Consider the following 20626-nt stretch of genomic DNA (forward strand, 5'->3'; position numbering starts at 1 on the left):
TACAGTTGGCCCTCCGTATCTGTGGGGTTTGCATCTGAGGAATCAACCAACCTCGGATTGAGATTTTGATCTGTGGTTGGTTGATTGTTTGGATGTGAAACCCACGGGTACGGAGGGCTGACTGTGTAGTATTTAGCATAATCGAGATAGATGGGGAGCAGCATCTACTATGATGGGCTATAATGGTTTATCTTTCTTAGAGAAATTTGAGATCTGAAATTACTCTACTTCATTTTTTTTTTTTTTGCGGTACGCGGGCCTCTCACTGCTGTGGCCTCTCCCATTGCGGACCACAGGCTCCAGACGCGCAGGCTCAGCGGCCATGGCTCACGGGTCCAGCCGCTCCGCGGCATGTGGGATCTTCCCGGACCGGGGCACGAACCTGTGTCCCCTGCATCGGCAGGCAGACTCTCAACCACTGCGCCACCAGGGAAGCCCTCTACTTCATTTTTTAAAACATTTTTATTATGGAGAATCACAAACGGTATGAAAGTACACAGAATAGATAATGAACTTCCATGTACTCATCACACAACTTCAACAGTCATCAACCCATGGCCAAACTCATTTCACTTGCATGCCAGTCCATTTCCACCCCACATTATTTTGAAGCAAATTCCAGATGTCACATCATTTTATATAAACCTTTCTGTATGCATGCGTCTCTAGATAAGGACTTAAAAAGAAACCATAATCGTGATACTATTATTACACCTGAATAAGTTAACAATAATTCGTTAGTTACCTCAAATACCCAATGTTTATATTTCCCCAATTGTGCCTTAATTTTTTTTTTAACAGTTTGTTCAGATCAGAATCCAAATGAGTTTCTTGCATTGCTGTTGGTTGAAATGCCTTTTTAATCTTTTAATCAACAGCTTTGTCTGCTGTCTGTTTCCCCCCATTAATTTATTTGTTGAAGAAGCTGGGGTGTTTTTCCTATAGATTTTTCTACTTTCTGAGTTTTGCTAATTGCACTCCTGTGGTGTCAATTTAATATGTTCTGTGTACCCCTGTATTTTCTATAAATTTGTAATTAGATCTAGAGGCTTGTTTAGATTTGTTGTTGTTATTTTCTGCAAGAATACTTCATAGAGGGTGGTGTGTACTTTTCCCAGGACACATATAGTATCTGAATGTTTTTATTTTTGTGATATTAGTAGCCATTAATGATCATTGCCTATAAATATTAGTTCATTATTAGAGTTGTAAACTTGGGATCTTCTTATTCTCTTGATCCTTTATCATTTATTAGCTCCTAAAAGGAGAAACTTTTCCTCCTCAACCATTTGGTTGTCCTGAGGGTACGGTTCCCATAGGGAAAACAGGATAAGAGTGAGAAAGGGGATATAACTTTTAACTAGCTCTGTTAATGAGCTGTCATCCCTCAGGAAAGAGAAGCAAGGTGGGCTGCAGGAAGCTGAAGTGGGCTTTGGGCCGACTAGTGCCTGGTGTGTGGAAGAGGAAGTAGTGAACTGTACGTGACCTTTGGTCGGTGGCTGGGACTGTCAGGGGAGCCCTTGGCCCACAGGCACACCTGACCTTTGCTTTCAGCTTGTGGTAGCTGAAGAAAACCATGATGGATGTAGTGGCCTGTGAGCCTCTGCTCAGGAGACAGAATTCTCACAGCCTTAACTTGCCAACCAGAGTAATACATTTATTTTTCCTTTAAATTGAACTTGGATTGTGTTTCTTCATCTTGTGCTAATATTCTTTAACCTTAGGCTAAAGAATGCTGTAACCCATACAGCATTATAGGAAGGATTCCTACCGGGAGTAAATGTTTAACACTTTACCTCCAATCAAATACTTATTTTAAAGGTTACTATTTACGTATAAAAACCATGTAGCAAGGTGTGTAAAGGAAGGGCAATATGACCTCTGTAAAGGAAGGCTCCAAGATGATGACGTGAATCGAGCCTCAAGATCATGGTTTGGCTTCAGCTTCCTTAGGAGTCTGTGGTCGCCCCTTCTGGGGAGTCAGTAGGCAGGGAAAACTGTGAGACCTGGGCAAAGTGGAGATATTCATGGACATTTCTGTTCTGAAGTAGCTGGTTCCTCTTTCCTTCCCCAAGAGCCGTGTGTGTGTGTGTGTGTGTGTGTGTGTGTGTGTGTGTGTGTGTGTTTTATGTATATATTTGTGTGTATATGTGTGTGTATATGATTTTTTCTTGAGCAGTTTTACGTTTACAGAAAAATTGAACAGAAAGTACAGAGTTCTCATATACTCCCTCACTTCCCCACTCCCACCCCAGTTCCTCTATAATTAATGTATTGTATGTATTGTATTTGTTACAATTGATGGGCCATATGTTGATACATTACGACTAATTAAAGTCCATAGTTTACTGTTAGGTTTCACTCTTTGTGTTGTACATTCTGTGGATTTGGCAAATGTTTATAATGACTTGTATCCATCATTATACAGAATGATATCACGCAGAATAGTTTCACTGCCCTAAAAATCCTGTGTTCTACCTGTTCATCTCTCTCTCCCCCTGAGCCCCTGGCAACCACTGATCTTTTTATTGTCTCCATTGTTTTGTGTTTTCCAGAATGTTATATAGTTGGAATCATACAGTATGTGACCATCTCAGATTGTCTACTTTCACTTAGCAGTATGCATTTAAGGTTCCTCTGTATCTTTTCCTGGCTTGATAGCTCATTTTTATTGCTGAATAGTACTCCATTGTATGGGTGTACCACAGCTTATGTATCCAATTACCTGTTGAAGGACATCTTGGTTATTCCAGGTTTGGGCAGTTATGAATAAAGCTGTTATAAGCATCTGTGTGCAGGTTTTTGTGTGAACATAAGTTTTCACCTCCTTTGGGTTAATACCAAGGAGTGTGAGATTCCTGGATGGATGGTAAGAGTATATTAAGTTCTGTAAGAAACTACCAACTGTCTTCCAAAGTGACTGTTCTATTTTACATTCCCACCAGCAATGAATGAGAGTTCTTGTTGCTCCACATCCTCTCCAGCATTTGGTGTTGTCAGTGTTTTGGATTTTGGCCATTCTAATAGGTGTATAGTGGTATCTCATTGTTTTAATTTGCAGTTCCCTAATGACATATGATGTCAGGTATCTTTTCTTATACTTGTCATCTGTATTTTCTTTGGTGAGGTGTCTCCTCAGATATTTTGCTTTTTTTTTTAATTGAAGTATAGGTGACTTACAATATTATATTAATTTCAGGTGTACCGCATAGAATTTGATATTTTTATAGATGATACTCCATGTTTTGCTCATTTGTAAGTTAGGTTATTTTCTTTCTTTTCTTTTTAAATTAATTAATTAATTTATTTTTGCTGTGTTGGGTCTTCATTTCGGCACAAGGGCCTTCTCCAGTTGGGGCAAGCGGGGGCCACTCTTCGTCGCGGTGCGCAGGCCTCTCACTATTGCGACTTCTCTTGTTGCAGAGCACGGGCTCCAGACGCGCAGGCTCAGTAGCTGTGGCTCATGGGCTTAGTTGCTCCGCGGCATGTGGGATCTTCCCAGACCAGGGCTCGAACCCATGTCCCCTGCATTGGCAGGCAGAATCTCAACCACTGCGCCACCAGGGAAGCTCAGTTAGGTTATTTTATTATTGTTGAGTTTTAAATATTTTGGATACCAGTCCTTTATTAAATATGTATTTTTAAAAAATTATTTATTTATTTATTTTATTTATTAGTTGCGGCGTGCGGAATCTTCATTGAAGCATACGGGATCTTTCGTTGTGGTGCGCGGGCTCTTCGTTGTGACACTCGGGCTTCTCTCTAGTTGTGGTGTATGGGTTTCCTCTTCTCTAGTTGTGGTGCGCAGGCAGGCTCCAGGGCGCGTGGACTCTGTAGTTTGCGACCCGCAGGCTCTCTAGTTGAGGCGCGCGAGCTTATTAATTGTGGTGCGCGGTCTTAGTTGCCCTGCAGCATGTGGGATCTTAGTTCCCCGAAGTTCCCCGACCAGGGATTGAACCCTCATCCCCTGCATTGCAAGGTGGATTCTTTAACACTGGACCACCAGGGAAGTCCCTTAAATATGTGTTTTGTAAAAAATTTTTTCCCAGTCGATGGCTTGCCTTTTTTCCTTCTCTTGACAGTGTCTTTTGCAGAGCAGAAGTTTTTACTTTTAGTGAAGTCCAATTTAGCAATTTTCTTTTATGGACTGTGCTTTTGGTATTGTGTCTGAAAAGTCATGGCCAAACTCAAGGTCACCTAAATTTTTTCTTAGGTTGTCTTCTAGGAATTTTATAGTTTTGTGGGTTTTTTTTGTTTGTTTGTTTGTTTTTCTTTTGTGGTACGTGGGCCTCTCACTGTTGTGACCTCTCCTGTTGCGGAGCACAGGCTCTGCACACGCAGGCTCAGCGGCCATGGCTCACGGGCCCAGCCGCTCCGCGGCACGTGGGCTCCTCCCGGACTGGGGCACGAACCCGTGTCCCCTGCATCGGCAGGCGGACTCCCAGCCACTGCGCCACCAGGGAAGCCCTGGGCTTTCTATTCTGTTCCGTGTCTAGCCTTTCGCCAGTACCTCACTGTCTTGATTACTTTAGCATCATAGTAAGTCTTGAAGTCAGGTATTGTCATTCCTCTGACTTTATTCTTCTCCTTCTATATTATTTTGGCTATTCTGGATCTTTTGCCTTTCCATATAAATTTTAGAATCAGTTTGTTGATATGTACAAAATGTCTTGCTGAATTTTGATTGGGATTTCATTGTATCTGTAGATCAAGTTGCAAAGAAATGGAATAGATCTTTGATTTCTTTCATCAGAGTTTTGTAGTTTTCTTTGTATAGATCTTGATCATATGTTGTTACATTTATACCTAAGTATTTCTGTTTTGGGTTTTTTTTAAATGGTATTGCATTTTAAATTTCATATTTCATTTGTTTATTGCTGGTATATAAGGAAGCAGTTGACTTTTGTTTATTAACTTTGTATCCTGTAACCTTGCTATAATGGCTTATTAGTTCCAGGAATTTTTTTGTTACTTCTTTGGGATTTTCTACATAGATAATCATGTCAGTAGCAAACAAAGGCAATTTTATTCTTCCTTTCCAATATGTACACTTTTTATTTCCTTGTTTTGTTCTATTGCATTAGGACTTCCAATATGATGCTGATTAGGAGTGGTGAGAGTGGACATCTTGCCTTGTCCCTAATCTTAGTGGGAAAGCATCTAATTTACATCATTAAGTAGCTGTAAGGTATTTGTAATATGTTCTTTATCAAGTTGAGTAACTTCCCCTCTATTTCCGGTTTCCTGAGTTGTTTTTTTGGGGGGGGCGGGGCGGCGCACCACGAGGCATGGGGGAATATTAGTTCTCCAACTAGGGACTGAACCCGTGCCCCCTGCAGTCGTAACCATTGGACCACCATGGAATTCCCTTCCTGAGTGTTTTTGATTGGGTGTTAGATTTTTTTCAAATGCTGTTTCTATTTGATATGATTATAGGATTTTTCTTCTTTAGCCTGTTGTTGTGATGGATTACATAAATTTATTTTTGAATGTTGACTCAGTCTTGCATACCTGGAGTAAATCCCACTTGGTCATGGTGTATAATTCTTTTTGTACATTGTTGTATTTGGTTTGCTAATATTTTGTTCAAGATTTTTACATCTGTGTTCAGAGATATATCAGAGATATTGGTCTGTAGTTTTTCTTTCTTATAATGTCTTTGGTTTGGGGATTAGGGTAATCGTCTCAGAGAATGCATTACAAACGATTTCCTCTGCTTCTATTTTCTGGAAGAGATTGTAGAAAATTCAGATAATTTCTTCCTTAGATCTTTGGTAGATTTCCCTAGTGAACCCATCTGGGGTTGTTGCTTTTTATTTTAAGAGCGTTATTAGTTATTGATTCAGTTTCCGTAATAGACATAGGCCTATTCAGATTGTTCTTTTCTTCTTGTATAAATCCTGGTAGATTGTCTCTTTCAAGGAATTGGTGTATTTTATCTAGGTTATCAATTTGTGGGTTCATAATATTTCTTTATCTTCCTGTTAATATCCATAGGATCCGTAGTGACGGCCCTTCATTCATTTCTGATGTTAGTAATTAGTGTCTTCTCTCTTTTTTCTCAATTTGGCTAGAGGTTTATCCATTTCATTGATCTTTCCAAAGAGTCAGCTTTTGTTTCACTGATTTTTCTCTATAGATTTCTTTTTTCACTGATTTCTGCTCAAATTTTAATTATTTTTCTCGTCCTTACTTTGAATATAATTTGTTCACCTTTTTCTAGTTTCCTAAGGTAGAAACTTAGATAATTGAATTTTAGATCTCTCTTCTTTTCTTTCTTTTTTTTAAAATAAATTTATTTATTTTATTTATTTATTTTTGGCTGCACTGGGTCTTCATTGGTGCTCGCAGGCTTTCTCTAGTTGCAGCAAGCAGGGGCTACTCTTCGTTCTGTTGTGCGGGCTTCTCATTGCGGTGGCTTCTCTTGTTGCAGAGCACAGGCTCTAGGCATGCAGGCTTCCGTAGTTGTGGCATGTGGGCTCAGTAGTTGTGGCTTGTAGGCTCCAGAGCGCAGGCTCAGCAGCTGTGGCGCACAGGCCCCGCTGCTCTGCGGCATGTGGGATCTTCCCGGACCAGGGCTCGAACCCATGTCCCCTGCATTGGCAGGCGGGCTCTCAGTCACTGCGCCACCAGGGAATCCCTTTCTTCTTTTTTAATATTTGCATTCAGTGATATAAATTTTACTCTATGTACTGCTTTCCCTGCATGTCACAAGTTTTGATAAGTTATGTTTTCACTTTCATTTAGTTAGGACTATCTCTTGAGACAACTTCTTTGACCCAAGTTTTAATTTCCCAATTATTTAGTCTCCAAGTATTGCATATTTAATCTTCAAATATTATATTTGGGATTTTCCAGCTATTTTTAAATTACTGATTTCTCGTTTAATTCCACTGAGGTCTGAGAGTATACTTTGTATGATTTAAAAGTTTTTAAGGTGTGTTTTATGGCCCAGAATGTGATCTGCTTACAGGTCTTTTTTTTTTTCCCCCCCAAGAAATGTGATGATGTAAGGTTCTCTCATTTTTATTGTATGTGACTTCAAAGTAACATACAGTTAAAAAAAAAAAATCAGAATGAAGCAACCCAAGTGTTCATTGATGGATGAATGGGTAAACAAAATATTGTAATATACACACAATGTAATATCATTCAGCTTTATAAGGGAAGGAAATTGACACATGCTACGACATGGGTGAAACTTAAGGACGTGCTAGGTGAAAAAAAAGCTGGTCACAAAGGACAGAATTGAATGAGATTCTACTTCTATGAGATACCTAGGGAGTAGTTAAATTCATAGAGACAGAAAGTAGAACAGTGACTGCTAGGGGTTTGGGGGCAGGGGAGAAGAGAATGGGGAGTTAGGGTTTAATGGGTACAGAGTTTCATTTGGGGAAGATTAAAAAGTGGAGGGCTTCCCTGGTGGCGCAGTGGTTGAGAGTCCGTCTGCCGATGCAGGGGACACGGGTTCGTGCCCCGGTCCGGGAAGATCCCACATGCCATGGAGTGGCTGGACCCGTGAGCCACGGCCGCCGAGCCTGCGCGTCTGGAGCCTGCGCTCCACAATGGGAGAGGCCACAACAGTGAGAGGCCCGCATACCGCAAAAAAAAAAAAAAAAAAAGTAAATAAAGGGGACAGGAGGAAACTTTTGGGAGGTGTTGGATATGTTTTTGGCCTTGATGGTTGGTGATAGTTTTACAAGTATGGTTATATACATTAAATATTTTATGTGTCAGTCATACTTCAGTAAAGTGGTTTAAAAAGAAAAGTTCTACAGATGGATAGTAGTGATAGTTTCACAAGATGTGTATGTCTTCTTTTTGTTTTTTTAACGTCTTTATTGGAGTATAATTGTTTTACAGTGGTGTGTTAGTTTCTGCTCTATAACAAAATGAATCAGCTATACATATATCCCCATAACTCTTCCTTCTTGCATCTCCCTCCCTCCCGCCCTCCCTATCCCGCCCCTCTAAGTGGTCACAAAGCACTGAGCTGATCTCCCTTTGCTATGCCGCTGCTTCCCACTAGCTATCTATTTTACGTTTGGTCGTGTAAATATGTACATGCCACTCGCTCACTTTGTCCCAGCGTACCCTTCCCCCTCCCCGTGTTCTCAAGTCCATTCTCTAGTAGGTCTGCGTCTTTATTCCCGTCCTGCCTCTAGGTTCTTCATGACCATTTTTTTTTTTTTTTTAGATTCCATATATATGTGTTAATATATGGTATTTGTTTTTCTCTTTCTGACGTACTTCACTCTGTATGACAGTCTCTCGGTCCATCCACCTCACTACAAATAAATCAATGTCGTTTCTTTTTATGGCTGAGTAGATGTGTATGTCTTAATGCCATAGAACTGCACACTTAAAAATGTTTAAAATGGTAAATTTTACACATATTTTACCACAGTTTTTAAAAATGGGAAAAAATTTCCTTTAATCAGAACATTAACAAAGACAAGGTTGAATTATTTTAAAAATTTCTTTATTCCAAATGTATGTATTTATTTTTATAGTTTTATTTATTTATATCTTTTTATTATTTTTTTAAATAGACCTTTATTGGAGTATAATTGCTTCACAATACTGTGTCAGTTTCTGTTGTACAACAAAATGAATCAGCCATACGCATACATATATCCCCCTATCCCCTCCCTCTTGAGCCTCCTCCCCACCCTCCCTATCCCACCCCTCTAGGTTGTTGCAAAGCACTGAGCTGATCTCCCTGTGCTATGCGGCTGCTTCCCACTAGCTAACTACTTTACATTCGGTAGTGTATATATACGTCGATGCTACTCTCACTTCACCCCAGCTTACCTCCACACCCCGCCCCGTGTGCTCAAGTCCATTCTTTATGTCTGTGTCTTTATTCCTGCCCTGCCACTAGGTTCATCAGTACCGTTTTTTTTGTTTTTTTTTTTTTACGGTATGCGGGCCTCTCACTGCTGTGGCCTCTCCCGTTGCGGAGCACAGGCTCCGGACGCGCAGGCTCAGCGGCCATGGCTCACGGGCCTAGCCGCTCCGCGGCATGTGGGATGTTCCCAGACCGGGGCACGAACCCGTGTCCCCTGCATCGGCAGGCGGATTCTCAACCACTGTGCCATCAGGGAAGCCGAGTACCATTTTTTTTTTCCTTTAGATTCCATATATATGCAGTAGTATATGGTATTTGTTTTTCTGTTTCTGACTTCACTCTGTATGACAGATATTGAGCTCCATGAGCTGTTTGTATATTTTGGTGTCTGTTTTCTTTGCAAATATTTTCTCCCATTCTGAGGGTTGTCTTTTTGTCTTGTTTATGGTTTCCTTTGCTGTGCAAAAGCTTTTAAGTTTAATTAGGTCTCATTTGTTTGTTTTTATTTTCATTACTCTAGGATGTGGGTCAAAAAAAATCTTGCTGTGATTTATGTCAAAGATTGTTTTTCCTATGTTTTCCTCTAAGAGTTTTATAGTGTCTGGTCTTACACTTAGGTCTTTAATCCATTTGGAGTTTATTTTTGTGTATGGTGTTAGGTAGTGTTCTAATTTCATTCTTTTACAAGTAGCTGTCCAGTTTTCCCAGCACCACATATTGAAGAGGTTGTCTTTTCTCCATTGTATGTTCTTGCCTTCTTTGTCATAAATTAGGTGACCATATGTGTGTGGGTTTATCTCTGGACTTTCTATCCTATTCCATTGACCTATATTTCTGTTTTTGTGCCAGTACCCTACTGTCTTGATTACTGTAGCTTTGTAGTATAGTTTGAAGTCGGGGAGCCTGATTCCTCCAGCTCCGTTTTTCTTTCTCAAGATTGCTTTGGGTATTCAGGGTCTTTTGTGTTTCCATACGAATTGTAAAATTTTTTGTTCTAATTCTGTGAAGAATGTGATTGGTAGTTTGGTAGGGATTGCATTGAATCTGTAAATTTCTTTGGGTAGTAGAGTCATTTTCACAATGTTGATTCTTCCAATCCAAGAACATGGTATATTTCTCCATCTGTTTATGTCATCTTTGATTTCTTTCATTAGTGTTTTAGTTTTCTGAGTACAAGTCTTTCGCCTCCTTAGATAGGTTTATTCCTAGGTATTTTATTCTTTTTGTTGCGATGGTAAATGGGATTGTTTCCTTAATTTCTCTTTCTGATTTTGTGTTGTTAGTATATAGGAATGCCAGAGATTTCTGTGCATTAATTTTGTATCCTGCAACTTTACCAAATTCATTGATTAACTCTAGTAGTTTTCTGGTGGCATCTTTAGGATTTTCCGTGTATAGTATCATGTCATCTGCAAACAGTGACAGTTTTACTTCTTCTTTTCCAATTTGTATTCCTTTTATATCTTTTTCTTCTCTGATTGCCGTGGCTAGGACTTCCAAAACTATGTTGAATAATAGCGGTGAGAGTGGACATCCTTGTCTCGTTCCTGATCTTAGAGGAAATGCTTTCAGTTTTTCACCATTGAGAATGATGTTTGCTGTGGGTTTGTCGTATATGGCCTTTATTATGTTGAGGTAGGTTCCCTCTATGCCCATTTTCTGGAGAGTTTTTAATCATAAATGGGTGTTGAATTTTATCAAAAGCTTTTTCTGTGTCTATTGAGCTGATCATATGGTTTTTATTCCTTAATTTATTAATACAGTGTATCACATTGATTGATTTGTGTATATTGAAGAACCTTTGCATCCCTGGGATAAATCCCACTTGATCATGGTATGTGATCCTTTTAATGTGCTGTTGGATTCTGTTTGCTAGTATTTTGTTGAGGATTTTTGCATCTATGTTCATCAGTGATATTGGCCTGTAGTTTTCTTTTTTTGTGGTATCTTTTTCTGGTTTTGGTATCAGGGTGATGGTGTTTTAGTAGAATGAATTTGGGAGTGTTCCCCCCTCAGCAATCTTTTGGAAGAGTTTGAGAAGGATCAGTGTTAGTTCTTCTCTAAATGTTTGATAAAATTCACCTGTGAAGCCATCTGGTCCTGGACTTTTGTTTGTTGGAAGATTTTTTTTTTAACCTTTAATTCATTTATTTTAAATCCTTTGTTCATAGGAATTTAGAGACTATTTTCAAACTAGTACAAATATTTTATAAATAATATCTAGCAGTTTATTAACGAGTGGAGTATACTGCACAACAAACTACCTCACATCTTTCAGGAAGAAAAACTACTAAATTTGAAAAGTAAAAAGATGTCACCCACTGAATTTGGACACAATTAAAATGTGCTTTAAATATTTGTTTGGAGGAGGGGGGTCACACACTTCTACTCAATTAAGAGAAACATTTATACAGTCCAGGTCTTCTATTTTCTTTACACCCATCATGCCATGAATTCATAGGGAATGGGCTCTAACAGTTCAGGATCCTTTCCGTTGGTTCTCACAAAGTGTGCTTCTCTGGGTGGAGCAGGCTGGCGCTTCAGTTGAACCCAAGTACCTTTCTCTTTGTCTTCCTTCTTTTTCTGATCGTTTTCCTTCACCCGTTTCAGGAAGCTGTCTCGGCTCTTAGAGTGCTTAATATGCTCGATACGCACATGAATTCTCTTGGCAAGAATCTTGCCCTTAACTTGTTTGTTTACAATGATGCCAACAGCATGCTGGGTAACATTGTAGACTCTCCCAGTTTTGCCATGGTAACATTTCTGAGGTATTCCTTTTTTTTTTTTTTTTTTTTTTATTTGCGCGGTATGCACGCCTCTCACTGCTGTGGCCTCTCCCGTTGCGGAGCACAGGCTCCGGACACGCAGGCTCAGCGGCCATGGCTCACGGGCCCAGCCGCTCCGCGGCACGTGGGATCCTCCCGAACCGGGGCACGAACCTGTGTCCCCTGCATCAGCAGGCGGGCTCTCAACCACTGTGCCACCAGGGAAGCCTGGGGTATTCCTTTTTGAACAGTGTCCAGATATCTACAGTATCTCCTTTCTTGTAGATTCGCATGTGTGTGGCCAAAGGAACAACTCCATATTTTCTAAAGGGCCTGGAGAACATGTAGCGGGTGCCCCTCCTCTTTCCCTTTGTGTTGATCATTTTGGCGAATTACTGGAAGATGGTGGTTCCGGCCGAAAAGCTGTTGGAAGATTTTTAATTACAGTTTCAATTTCATTGTTTGTGATGGGTCTGTTTATATTTTCTATTTCTTTCTGGTTCAGTCTTGGAAATTTGTACCTTTCCAAGAATTTGTCCATTTCTTCGTGGTTGTCCATTTTATTGGCATTTAGTTGTTTGTAGTAGTCTCTTATAATCCTTTGTAATTCTGCAGTGTCAGTTGTGATTTCTCCTGTTTCATTTCTAATTTTACTTATTTGCGTCCTCTCCCTTTTTTTCTTGATGAGTCTGGCTAAGGGTTTATCAATTTTGTTTATCTTCTCAAAGAACCAGCTTTTAGTTTTATTGATCTTTGCTATTGTTTTCTTCGTTTCTATTTCATATATTTCTGCTCTGATCTTTATGATTTCTTTCCTTCTACTGACTTGGGCTTCTTTTTGTTCTTCTTTCTCTAGTTGCTTTAGGTGTAGGATTAGATTGTTTATTTTGATAGTTTTATTTATTTGTTTGTTTAATTTTTAAAGAAATATTTATTTGGTTGCATTGGGTCTTAGTTGCGGCTCGCAGGCTCCTTACTTGCAGCTCCAGGGCTCCTTAGTTGTGGCTCGCGGGCTCCTTAGTTGTGGCATGCAAACTCTTAGTTGCAGCATGCATGTGGGATCTAGTTCCCCAACCAGGGATTGAACCTGGGCCCCCTGCATTGGGAGCGTGGAGTCTTATCCACTGCACCACCAGGGAAATCCCTGTATTTATTTTGAGACTTATGTGACTAGTTTAATTTTCACTTGTGATTGATCTGATAGAATCTAATTAGGTTCAGTTAGGATTTCTTATGGTGTGATGATGAATAGAATTTTTATGTAGATTAGCATAAAATTATATGTATGATGAATCTGATACTCGCAGAAGATATTCATGCATTTATTTAAGGATACTCTGCTTATGGACTTGATTGATTTGTGGCCACATGGTAGAATCATCATGGGGTTTGAGATCAGAGGATCTTCGGAGGTCATTTATTCCAGTCCTTTAAAAAATTGATAATTTGAACCTCAGAGAGGTTAAATGACTTTACCAAGTTTCAAGTTAGCGGAGTGACTTTATCTTTAGTTGAAACCAGGGCTTCTTACTAGCCCTAGTCTATAATGGATCTTAGTTATAGAGAATCTTGTCCTGTTAGCCTAACTCTGTGACTTCAAATAAAACTGGGGGTTGGTGTTTCAGCTCCTCTGCTGGCTGCCACTGTGTTTCCTATGGCCCATGCAGATAATGGTGTTCTGCTTCCTGAGCTGGATAAGAGCAACGCCTAAACCAGTTACTTCAACACAGGGTTCTCAATCTGAGGAAGTTAAAAAAGAGAATTGATGACGGGAACCCACTCCTCAGAGATTCTGATTTAATAGGTCTGCAGTGGGTGGTGGCTCTCACGTCATATTTAAAAAATAATAATCGTATGCAGCATGGATTGAGAAGTACTGCTTAAAACCCACTTTTAGAGCATGGGTTCCCAAATCCGGCTAATTATCAGAATCCCTTGGACCCCCTTGCTATAAGAGGGGTTCCTTGTTGAGGCGGGAGATGAGATGCTGGAAGTCCTCCGAAATTATGCTCAAAATGGAATAGCTTTGCCTTCCCACTAACTTTTCTGTATTGATTAAAACCAGACCAAGTGAATGAAACAACTTCAAAATAGTTATGTGGGCAACAGACATCATCTTAATGAGGTGAAGTTTGGCTAAGGCTTTGTAACACTATCGTTTTTTGGATGAAAAGTAAAAATGCTTATTAAGGAGTTTGAGATTATGTGTAAGATTTTTTAAAAATTTGGTCTTGTACTAAAAGTGCTTTTTTCCTTTTTTTTTTTTTTTTTGGCGAGGAGGGTGTCTGGGGTTGTTTTTAAGGAAGGAAACATATTTACATTGTTGGAGAGGTACAGAGGGAAGTGTGTTTTTGTATTTAAATGTGAAGACAGGGCACCTTCAATGCGCTTTATCAGTTAGACCCATACCACCTGTGTTCATATAGATTTGAATTCCCTTAATGGAATATTAGATAAATCACATGCAATTTATGATCCAGAGATTTTTCTTAAATTATAATTATGGAAATAAGGCATGAATTTATTCTCCTTGTAAAAACTCAAAACGTTACAGAAAAGTCAGGAGTCTCCTTTGACCACCATTCTTATTCTTAGCTCCAGCCTCTTCTTCAGAGGTAGTGATTGTTTCCAGTGTCCTGTGGATCCTCCCAGAACTTTTCCTACTGGGTGGACTTTATTTTGTAAATTTTGGTTTTTTCCAAATAATGTATCTTGGAAATTTTTTCGTGTCAGTTCACGTGCTGTGTAGAATTCGACTGTGTAGTTGTACCATAATTTTTAAAGCCATTTTCCTCCTGGTGAGCACAAATGTTGTTTCCACTGTTTCCTATTCCAGTGCTGCAGTGAACATTCTTGTGGCTGCCTCTGTGTGCACATGTGCTGTGATTGCTGGGGCAAAATGCTAAATTGTCCTCCAGCCAGGTCATGCTGCAGAAGTGTTGAGGAGGGGAACTCAGGAGAATTTTCTGGACTTCATTGAATTTGCAAATATTTCAGTGAAGGCACAAGAGTAGCAGAGCAATTTTTTTGTTTATAATTGTCAAAAATTTGAGGAGTGTTTTGGGTTTGCTCCGCATACCCTGAATGTCTTCATGCCCAGTGCCATTGTGCTGGCTGCTGACTTGGAAATAGTTTATAAAAAACGCTGAATTAGGTTAGTGATGTGAAGATGATTAACAGATAATGGTAGCCAGAATAATTGTGTCAAAACAGCAAGAAATATCAAGAGAATTTGATGAGTTCTGCATTTTCTTTGGTGCTTGCCTTTCATAATAGTGTTAGAAACTTTACGTTGTATATTCAATCAACTTGACTGTACAATAACAACAAATATGCCACTTCAAAGAAGCTCTTCATTAAAAATTATCAACTAATATTAGTCTCCGTAAACTCCTATTTAAGTGTCATTGTAAAAGATCCATTTAAAAATATACAATTTTCTTTTACTTGAAAGATCTTATTGCTTCTCCTAGTTTACATTTTGCATGGTCTTTTCCATGTATTCACATAGTCTACGATGCAGTGTTTTTTGGAGAGGGTAGACCATATTTTCCTACATAACTATATACCAGGGTTTACTAAAGCACGCCCTTGTTGTTGGACATCTAAGTTGCTTTTCATTTTCTGTTGTGAATAAAGCACGAGAAACATACTTATAAGTGTTGTTTACTTTTGAGCCAGTTTCTCCATCTGTGTTCCTCAAAGTAAAATTGCTGGTCTCATTATGTGTTAGAAAGACTGTGAAGGTTAACGGTGCATGAGGGAAACTGTTACCGCTTTTCTGAAGGCTCCCAGGCTCCTACCCTGCACCCCGCTACCCCCAAGTAGATTTGGGCTTTATCCGTTTACTTATTTTTGTCATGGAATAGTGGTTGTGAGATTTTTGCCCCATGGGTTTGTTGGTGTGTGTGTTTGTTGAGGTATGTGTAAATGTGTTGGCTGTATTATTATTCTACTTTGAAGTTTCTAGTGTGTTAATGTTCTGATTTTTCTCACGCGTGTCACTTTCTTATCTGAAGGTGAGGTAATAATGAACTTGGCACCACTGAATTAGAACATTGGCAGTTTGTCCTTGACCAGAAGATCATATGCCCAGGAAAGAGGTAATTACATGAGGGATTCAGCAGTTCCAGAAATGGGTGGTTGTGTCTTCCAATGGAGAATGTCAAAGAGTTATTCTTCAGATTTATATAACTTTCCGTAAAATGAGACAAGACTCCCTAAGTAATGGTAAACTTAAGGACATATAATATATGCTCATTGTTAGGGAAGTTAATGGTGAAAAGAGTTTTTGTTTTTGTTTTTTTGTTTTTGACTTTCTGTGGATGCTTGAGGATTATCCTGTGAAACCAGCAGTGCCCAGGAGGGAGCTGAGGTGGGCAGGCGCAGATTCATGGACTCTCTAATGACATGTGGAGAAGCTATTGGGACTCTCGGATTAGATTGATGTTGCGTTAAAAGTTCTGAATGCTGGGCTTCCCTGGTGGCGCAGTGGTTGAGAGTCCGCCTGCCGATGCAGGGCACACGGGTTCGTGCCCCGGTCTGGGAAGATCCCATGTGCCGCGGAGCGGCTGGGCGCGTGAGCCATGGCCGCCGAGCCTGCGCGTCTGGAGCCTGTGCTCCGCAGCGGGAGAGGCCGCAGCGGTAGGAGGCCCGTGTACCGCAAAAAAAAAAAAAAAAAAGTTCTGAATGCTTTAGATACATGTTGACCCTGGGATCCCTAGGTCCTTTTTGGGTCTTTCAGTATTTCAAAAAGCGTAACAATTTGCCTGTTACCTTGGTCCATGTGCTAAGTAAAATGTCAAGTTGTTTTGTTTTGGGTTTGTGTTAAGTCATTTACTACCTGGATATACAAGTCTTCTTTCTATTGACTTATAGACTCTCCTATTCCTCTTATTTTGCTTTGTGGTGACATACAAGTTGAGGCAGAATCTTTTGGGGTCTGTAATGGCAGCTTGTCCTTGTTTTTTCTTTTTTCCCTAATAATAGCCTCACTGAGATATGTACAGTTCAGATGTCTTTTAGTATATTCACAGAGTTGTGCAGCTATCATCAGAATAAGTTTTAGAATATTTTCATCACCCCCAAAACAAGCCTCATATCCACTAGCAGTTACTTTGTATCTCTATGGATTTGCTTATTTTGGGCATTTCATATAAATGGAATTATATAGCTTAGGTGTCCTTTTGTGTGTGCCTTCTTTCACTTAGCGTGTTTTTAAGGTTCATCCATGTTGTAGTATGTATCACGCCTGTATGTGGCTGAATAACATTTCAGTGTGTCCACATTTTGTTTATTCATTCATCAATCGATGGACACTTGGATTGTTTCCACTTTTTGGCTATTGTGAATAATGCTGTTACGAACAGCTTTTGCGTGGGTAGACGTTTTCATTTCCCTTGGATAGATACCTAGGAGTGTTCCCTCTTTTGGTTCTTAGTGTCATTTTGAGCCTGGTGTACTTTTACATCTCCCATACTTACATGGAAATAGTGTTTTGGCTAAAAGAAAAAAAAAGATCTAATTGTGTGTTGTGTATGTGTGTGAGAGAGAGAGAGAGAGGGAGAGGGAGAGGGAGAGAGAGAGAAAGAATGACTATGAATGGCTCTAGGGTTATTTCTACCCTGATCTTATTTGTACACTTTTGATATAACTGGCAAAGTAGCAAAGCTCCAAGTTGCAGTTGCTTCCAAGTTCTGGCTTGTTTGGGAATTTTTGCCTTTTATTGACAATTTTCAGTTACCTGCAGTAAGTAATTATGAACCAATCGTAACTGTATTACTACTAGCCTGGTATGAATTTAATTGTATGTAGCAATGCTGCAGTTTTTACATTAATTCTAATGGGAATTAGTGTTTTTTTAACTTGCAATTTTGGAGGCAAGCAAAAATTGTAAGACCAATTATGGTCTCAGAGTGAGAGATAGAAAAGTCTGGCTAGTGAATGCTGATTGACAACTCTGACTGCTTGTTGGTGGCAGCTTAGATCCATGGGGAGAGGGGAAGATGGGAAGTAGAAGGTGCTCTTGATGGTAAATTGGGAACGTGGCCTGTGTCTGGGCTGTCTGCTCATTCATTGTGTAGAATGGCTAAAGGAAGTTTTAATTCCTTATTATGTAAACTTTTGATTCTTAGTCATTTCACATTTTTATTATTAACTATTTCAAACATATGGAGAGGATACAGAATAACAGTGAACCCCTGAGTCCCCACCATCTGGATTTAACAAATTTGACTTTTTCCCTTTTTTCCCTCCCTCCCTCCCTTCTTTTCTTCCATTTTTTCTTCTTTTTTTTTCCTTTACGTAAGGAATATAACTTTTCAGGTACACTTGAACACTGTTTGGCATACCTCCCATTTACCTCCCTCCTTTCCCAGAGGTAACCACTCTTGCAACGCTGATGCTTTTATGCTTCTGTGTTTACATCCATAGCAATATATACCATTGGTGTCTATATTTTTAAACATTACATAAATGGTTTAATTTTTAATTCTAACTCTGTAGCAGTGTTTCTCAGATTAAGATCTTCATAAAATATTTTTGGCAGATATCCAGTGTTAGCTTAAGTTTTTCTTATTGTGATAAAATATACATAACATAAAATTTACCTTTGTTAAGTATACAGTTCGGTGGCATTAAGTACATTCACATCCCTGTCCAACCGTCACCACTATCAGTTTCCAGAATTTTTCGTCATTCCAAGCAGAAACTATCTACCCATTAAACTGTCACTCCCCATTCCCCCCTCCCCTCCAGCCCCTGGTAACTAACCTCTGTTCTGCTTTCCCGCTGAATTTGCCTATTCTAGGTACTTCATATAAGTGGAAACATACAATATTTGTCCTTTTGTGTCTGACTTATTGTTTCACTTAGCATAATGTTCTTAACATGCACATTATGACATATATCAAAATATCCTTCGTTTTTAATTATTTATTTATTTATTTTAGTCGGTACGCGGGCCTCTCACTGTTGTGGCCTCTCCCGTTTGTGGAGCACAGGCTCCCGATGCGCAGGCTCAGTGGCCATGGCTCACGGGCCCAGCCGCTCCGCGGCATGTGGGATCTTCCCAGACCGGGGCACAAACCTGTGTCCCCTGCATCGGCAGGCGGACTCTCAACCACTGCGCCACCAGGGAAGCCCTATCCTTCGTTTTTAATGCCGACTAATATTCCACATTTTGTTTATCCATTCATTTGTTGATGGACATTTGGTTTGTTTCCACCTTTTGGCTATTGTGAATAATGCTATGAACATTGGTGTATAAGTATCTTGAGTTTCTGCTTTCAGTTCTTCTGGGTTTATACCTAGGAGTGGAATTGCTGCATCATATGGTAATTCTACTTTTTAAGGAACTGCCACAGTTTTCCACCTGAGCTAATCATTTTATATTCCCACCAGCAATGTAGGAGGGTTCCGATTTTTCCACATTTCACCAACATTTGTTAATTTCTGTTTATTTGATAATAGCCATCCTAATGGGTTGAAGTAATCTGATGGTACTGATTTGCATTTCTCTAATTGACTATTGATGTTGAGTATCTTTTTTTTTTTTTTTTTTTTTGTGGTACGCGGGCCTCTCACTGTTGTGGCCTCTCCCGTTGCGGAGCACAGGCTCCGGACGCACAGGCTCAGCGGCCATGGCTTACGGGCCCAGCCGCTCCGCGGCATGTGGGATCTTCCTGGACCGGGGCACAAACCCGCGTCCCCTGCATCGGCAGGCGGACTCTCAACCACTGCGCCACCAGGGAAGCCCGATGTTGAGTATCTTTTCATGTGCTTATTGGTCATCCATAGTTCTTCTTTGGAGAAATGTCCATTCAAGTCCTTTGTCCATTTTTGAATTGGGATTTGATTTTGTTGTTGAATTGTAGGAGTTCTTTGTATATTTTGGATATTAATCCCTTATCAGATAGATGATTTGAAAATATTTTCTCCCATTCTGTTGGTTGTCTTTTCACTCTCTTTTTTTTTTTTTTCTTTTTCGGTACGCGGGCCTCTCACTGTTGTGGCCTCTCCTGTTGCGAGCACTGGCTCCAGACGCACAGGCTAAGTGGCCATGGCTCACGGGCCCAGCCGCTCTGCGGCATGTGGGATCTTCCCGGACCGGGGCCTGAACCCGCGTCCCCTGCATCGGCAGGCGGACTCTCAACCATTGCGCCGCCAGGGAAGCCCCCTAGCACCATTTTTTGAAAAGACTGTCCTTTCTCCATCGACTGCTCTTGGCACCCTAGCTTGAGTTATTTTTATTATAATGTAAGAATGCACACAAGGATAAATTTCTTATGCTTAAAAAAGGTTACAAAAACAAAACAACCAGGTAAATACAGATAAAATGACAGAATCAATAAAATTAAAATTAATTTATGGGACAGATGATGTTTTACGCAGATCATATTGCTACTCTCAATGTAAATATGATATTGCCTGCTGTGGTGTTGGGAATGCACTGGAAATGCCTTTGGTACCTTGCCATGTGACAACTCAGTTCTCTCATCATTTTTCTCTGTTCTGAAAACTGTAGAAATGTTCAGGGGTGCCATTTGACCTTTACTTGGCATATGTGTGTGATACATGTATCAGGTCTTACCCTGTTCTTGACTGTTAGTACAGACCAATTAAAATCCTCTTCTTTGGCCTTAGCTTGATGGTAAACACAACAGCATGTGGGCTGGAGAATCCCTGGGCAGCTCTCTGTTTCCAGAGAAGCATCTGGATGATCCAGAACAAGCTCATGCTAATGTTATTAGAGTAATATTGAAGTGAAAACACACAATTTAAAAATTCTCATAGAGAACGTATGGACTTAGAAGAAGTATCTACAGGGCCAGTTTGAGACACATTTCTTTCTTTCTTCCTTTCTCTCTTTCTCCTTTCTTCCTTCCTTCCTTCCTTCCTTCCTTCCTTCCTTCCTTTCTTTCTTTCTTTCTTTCTTTCTTTCTCTCTTTCTCTCTTTCTCCCTCTTTCTCCCTCCCTCTCTCTCTCTCTCTCTCTCTCTCTCTCCCCCTCT

At 40.0% G+C, this 20626-nt stretch overlaps 2 protein-coding genes across 3 annotated transcripts in view; one reads left to right on the forward strand and one right to left on the reverse strand.

Moving 5' to 3' along the window:
* TENT4B (terminal nucleotidyltransferase 4B) overlaps nt 1-20626 on the forward strand; it is a 61773-nt gene that overhangs the window by 16154 nt on the left and 24993 nt on the right. The window lies entirely within an intron of this gene.
* LOC113612332 (60S ribosomal protein L21-like) lies at nt 11262-12002 on the reverse strand. The gene is made up of 2 exons (XM_027092131.1): nt 11866-12002; nt 11262-11669 (listed from the first exon to the last, which is right to left on the reverse strand). Exons 1-2 carry the CDS (start codon nt 11997-11999, stop codon nt 11294-11296), a joined length of 510 nt encoding a protein of 169 aa, XP_026947932.1. The 5' UTR covers nt 12000-12002; the 3' UTR covers nt 11262-11293.

Source organism: Aethalodelphis obliquidens, unplaced genomic scaffold (assembly GCF_003676395.1).
Source record: "Aethalodelphis obliquidens isolate GAN/ISIS:26980383/991018 unplaced genomic scaffold, ASM367639v1 scaffold75, whole genome shotgun sequence".
NCBI classification, from domain to species: Eukaryota; Metazoa; Chordata; class Mammalia; order Artiodactyla; family Delphinidae; genus Aethalodelphis; species Aethalodelphis obliquidens.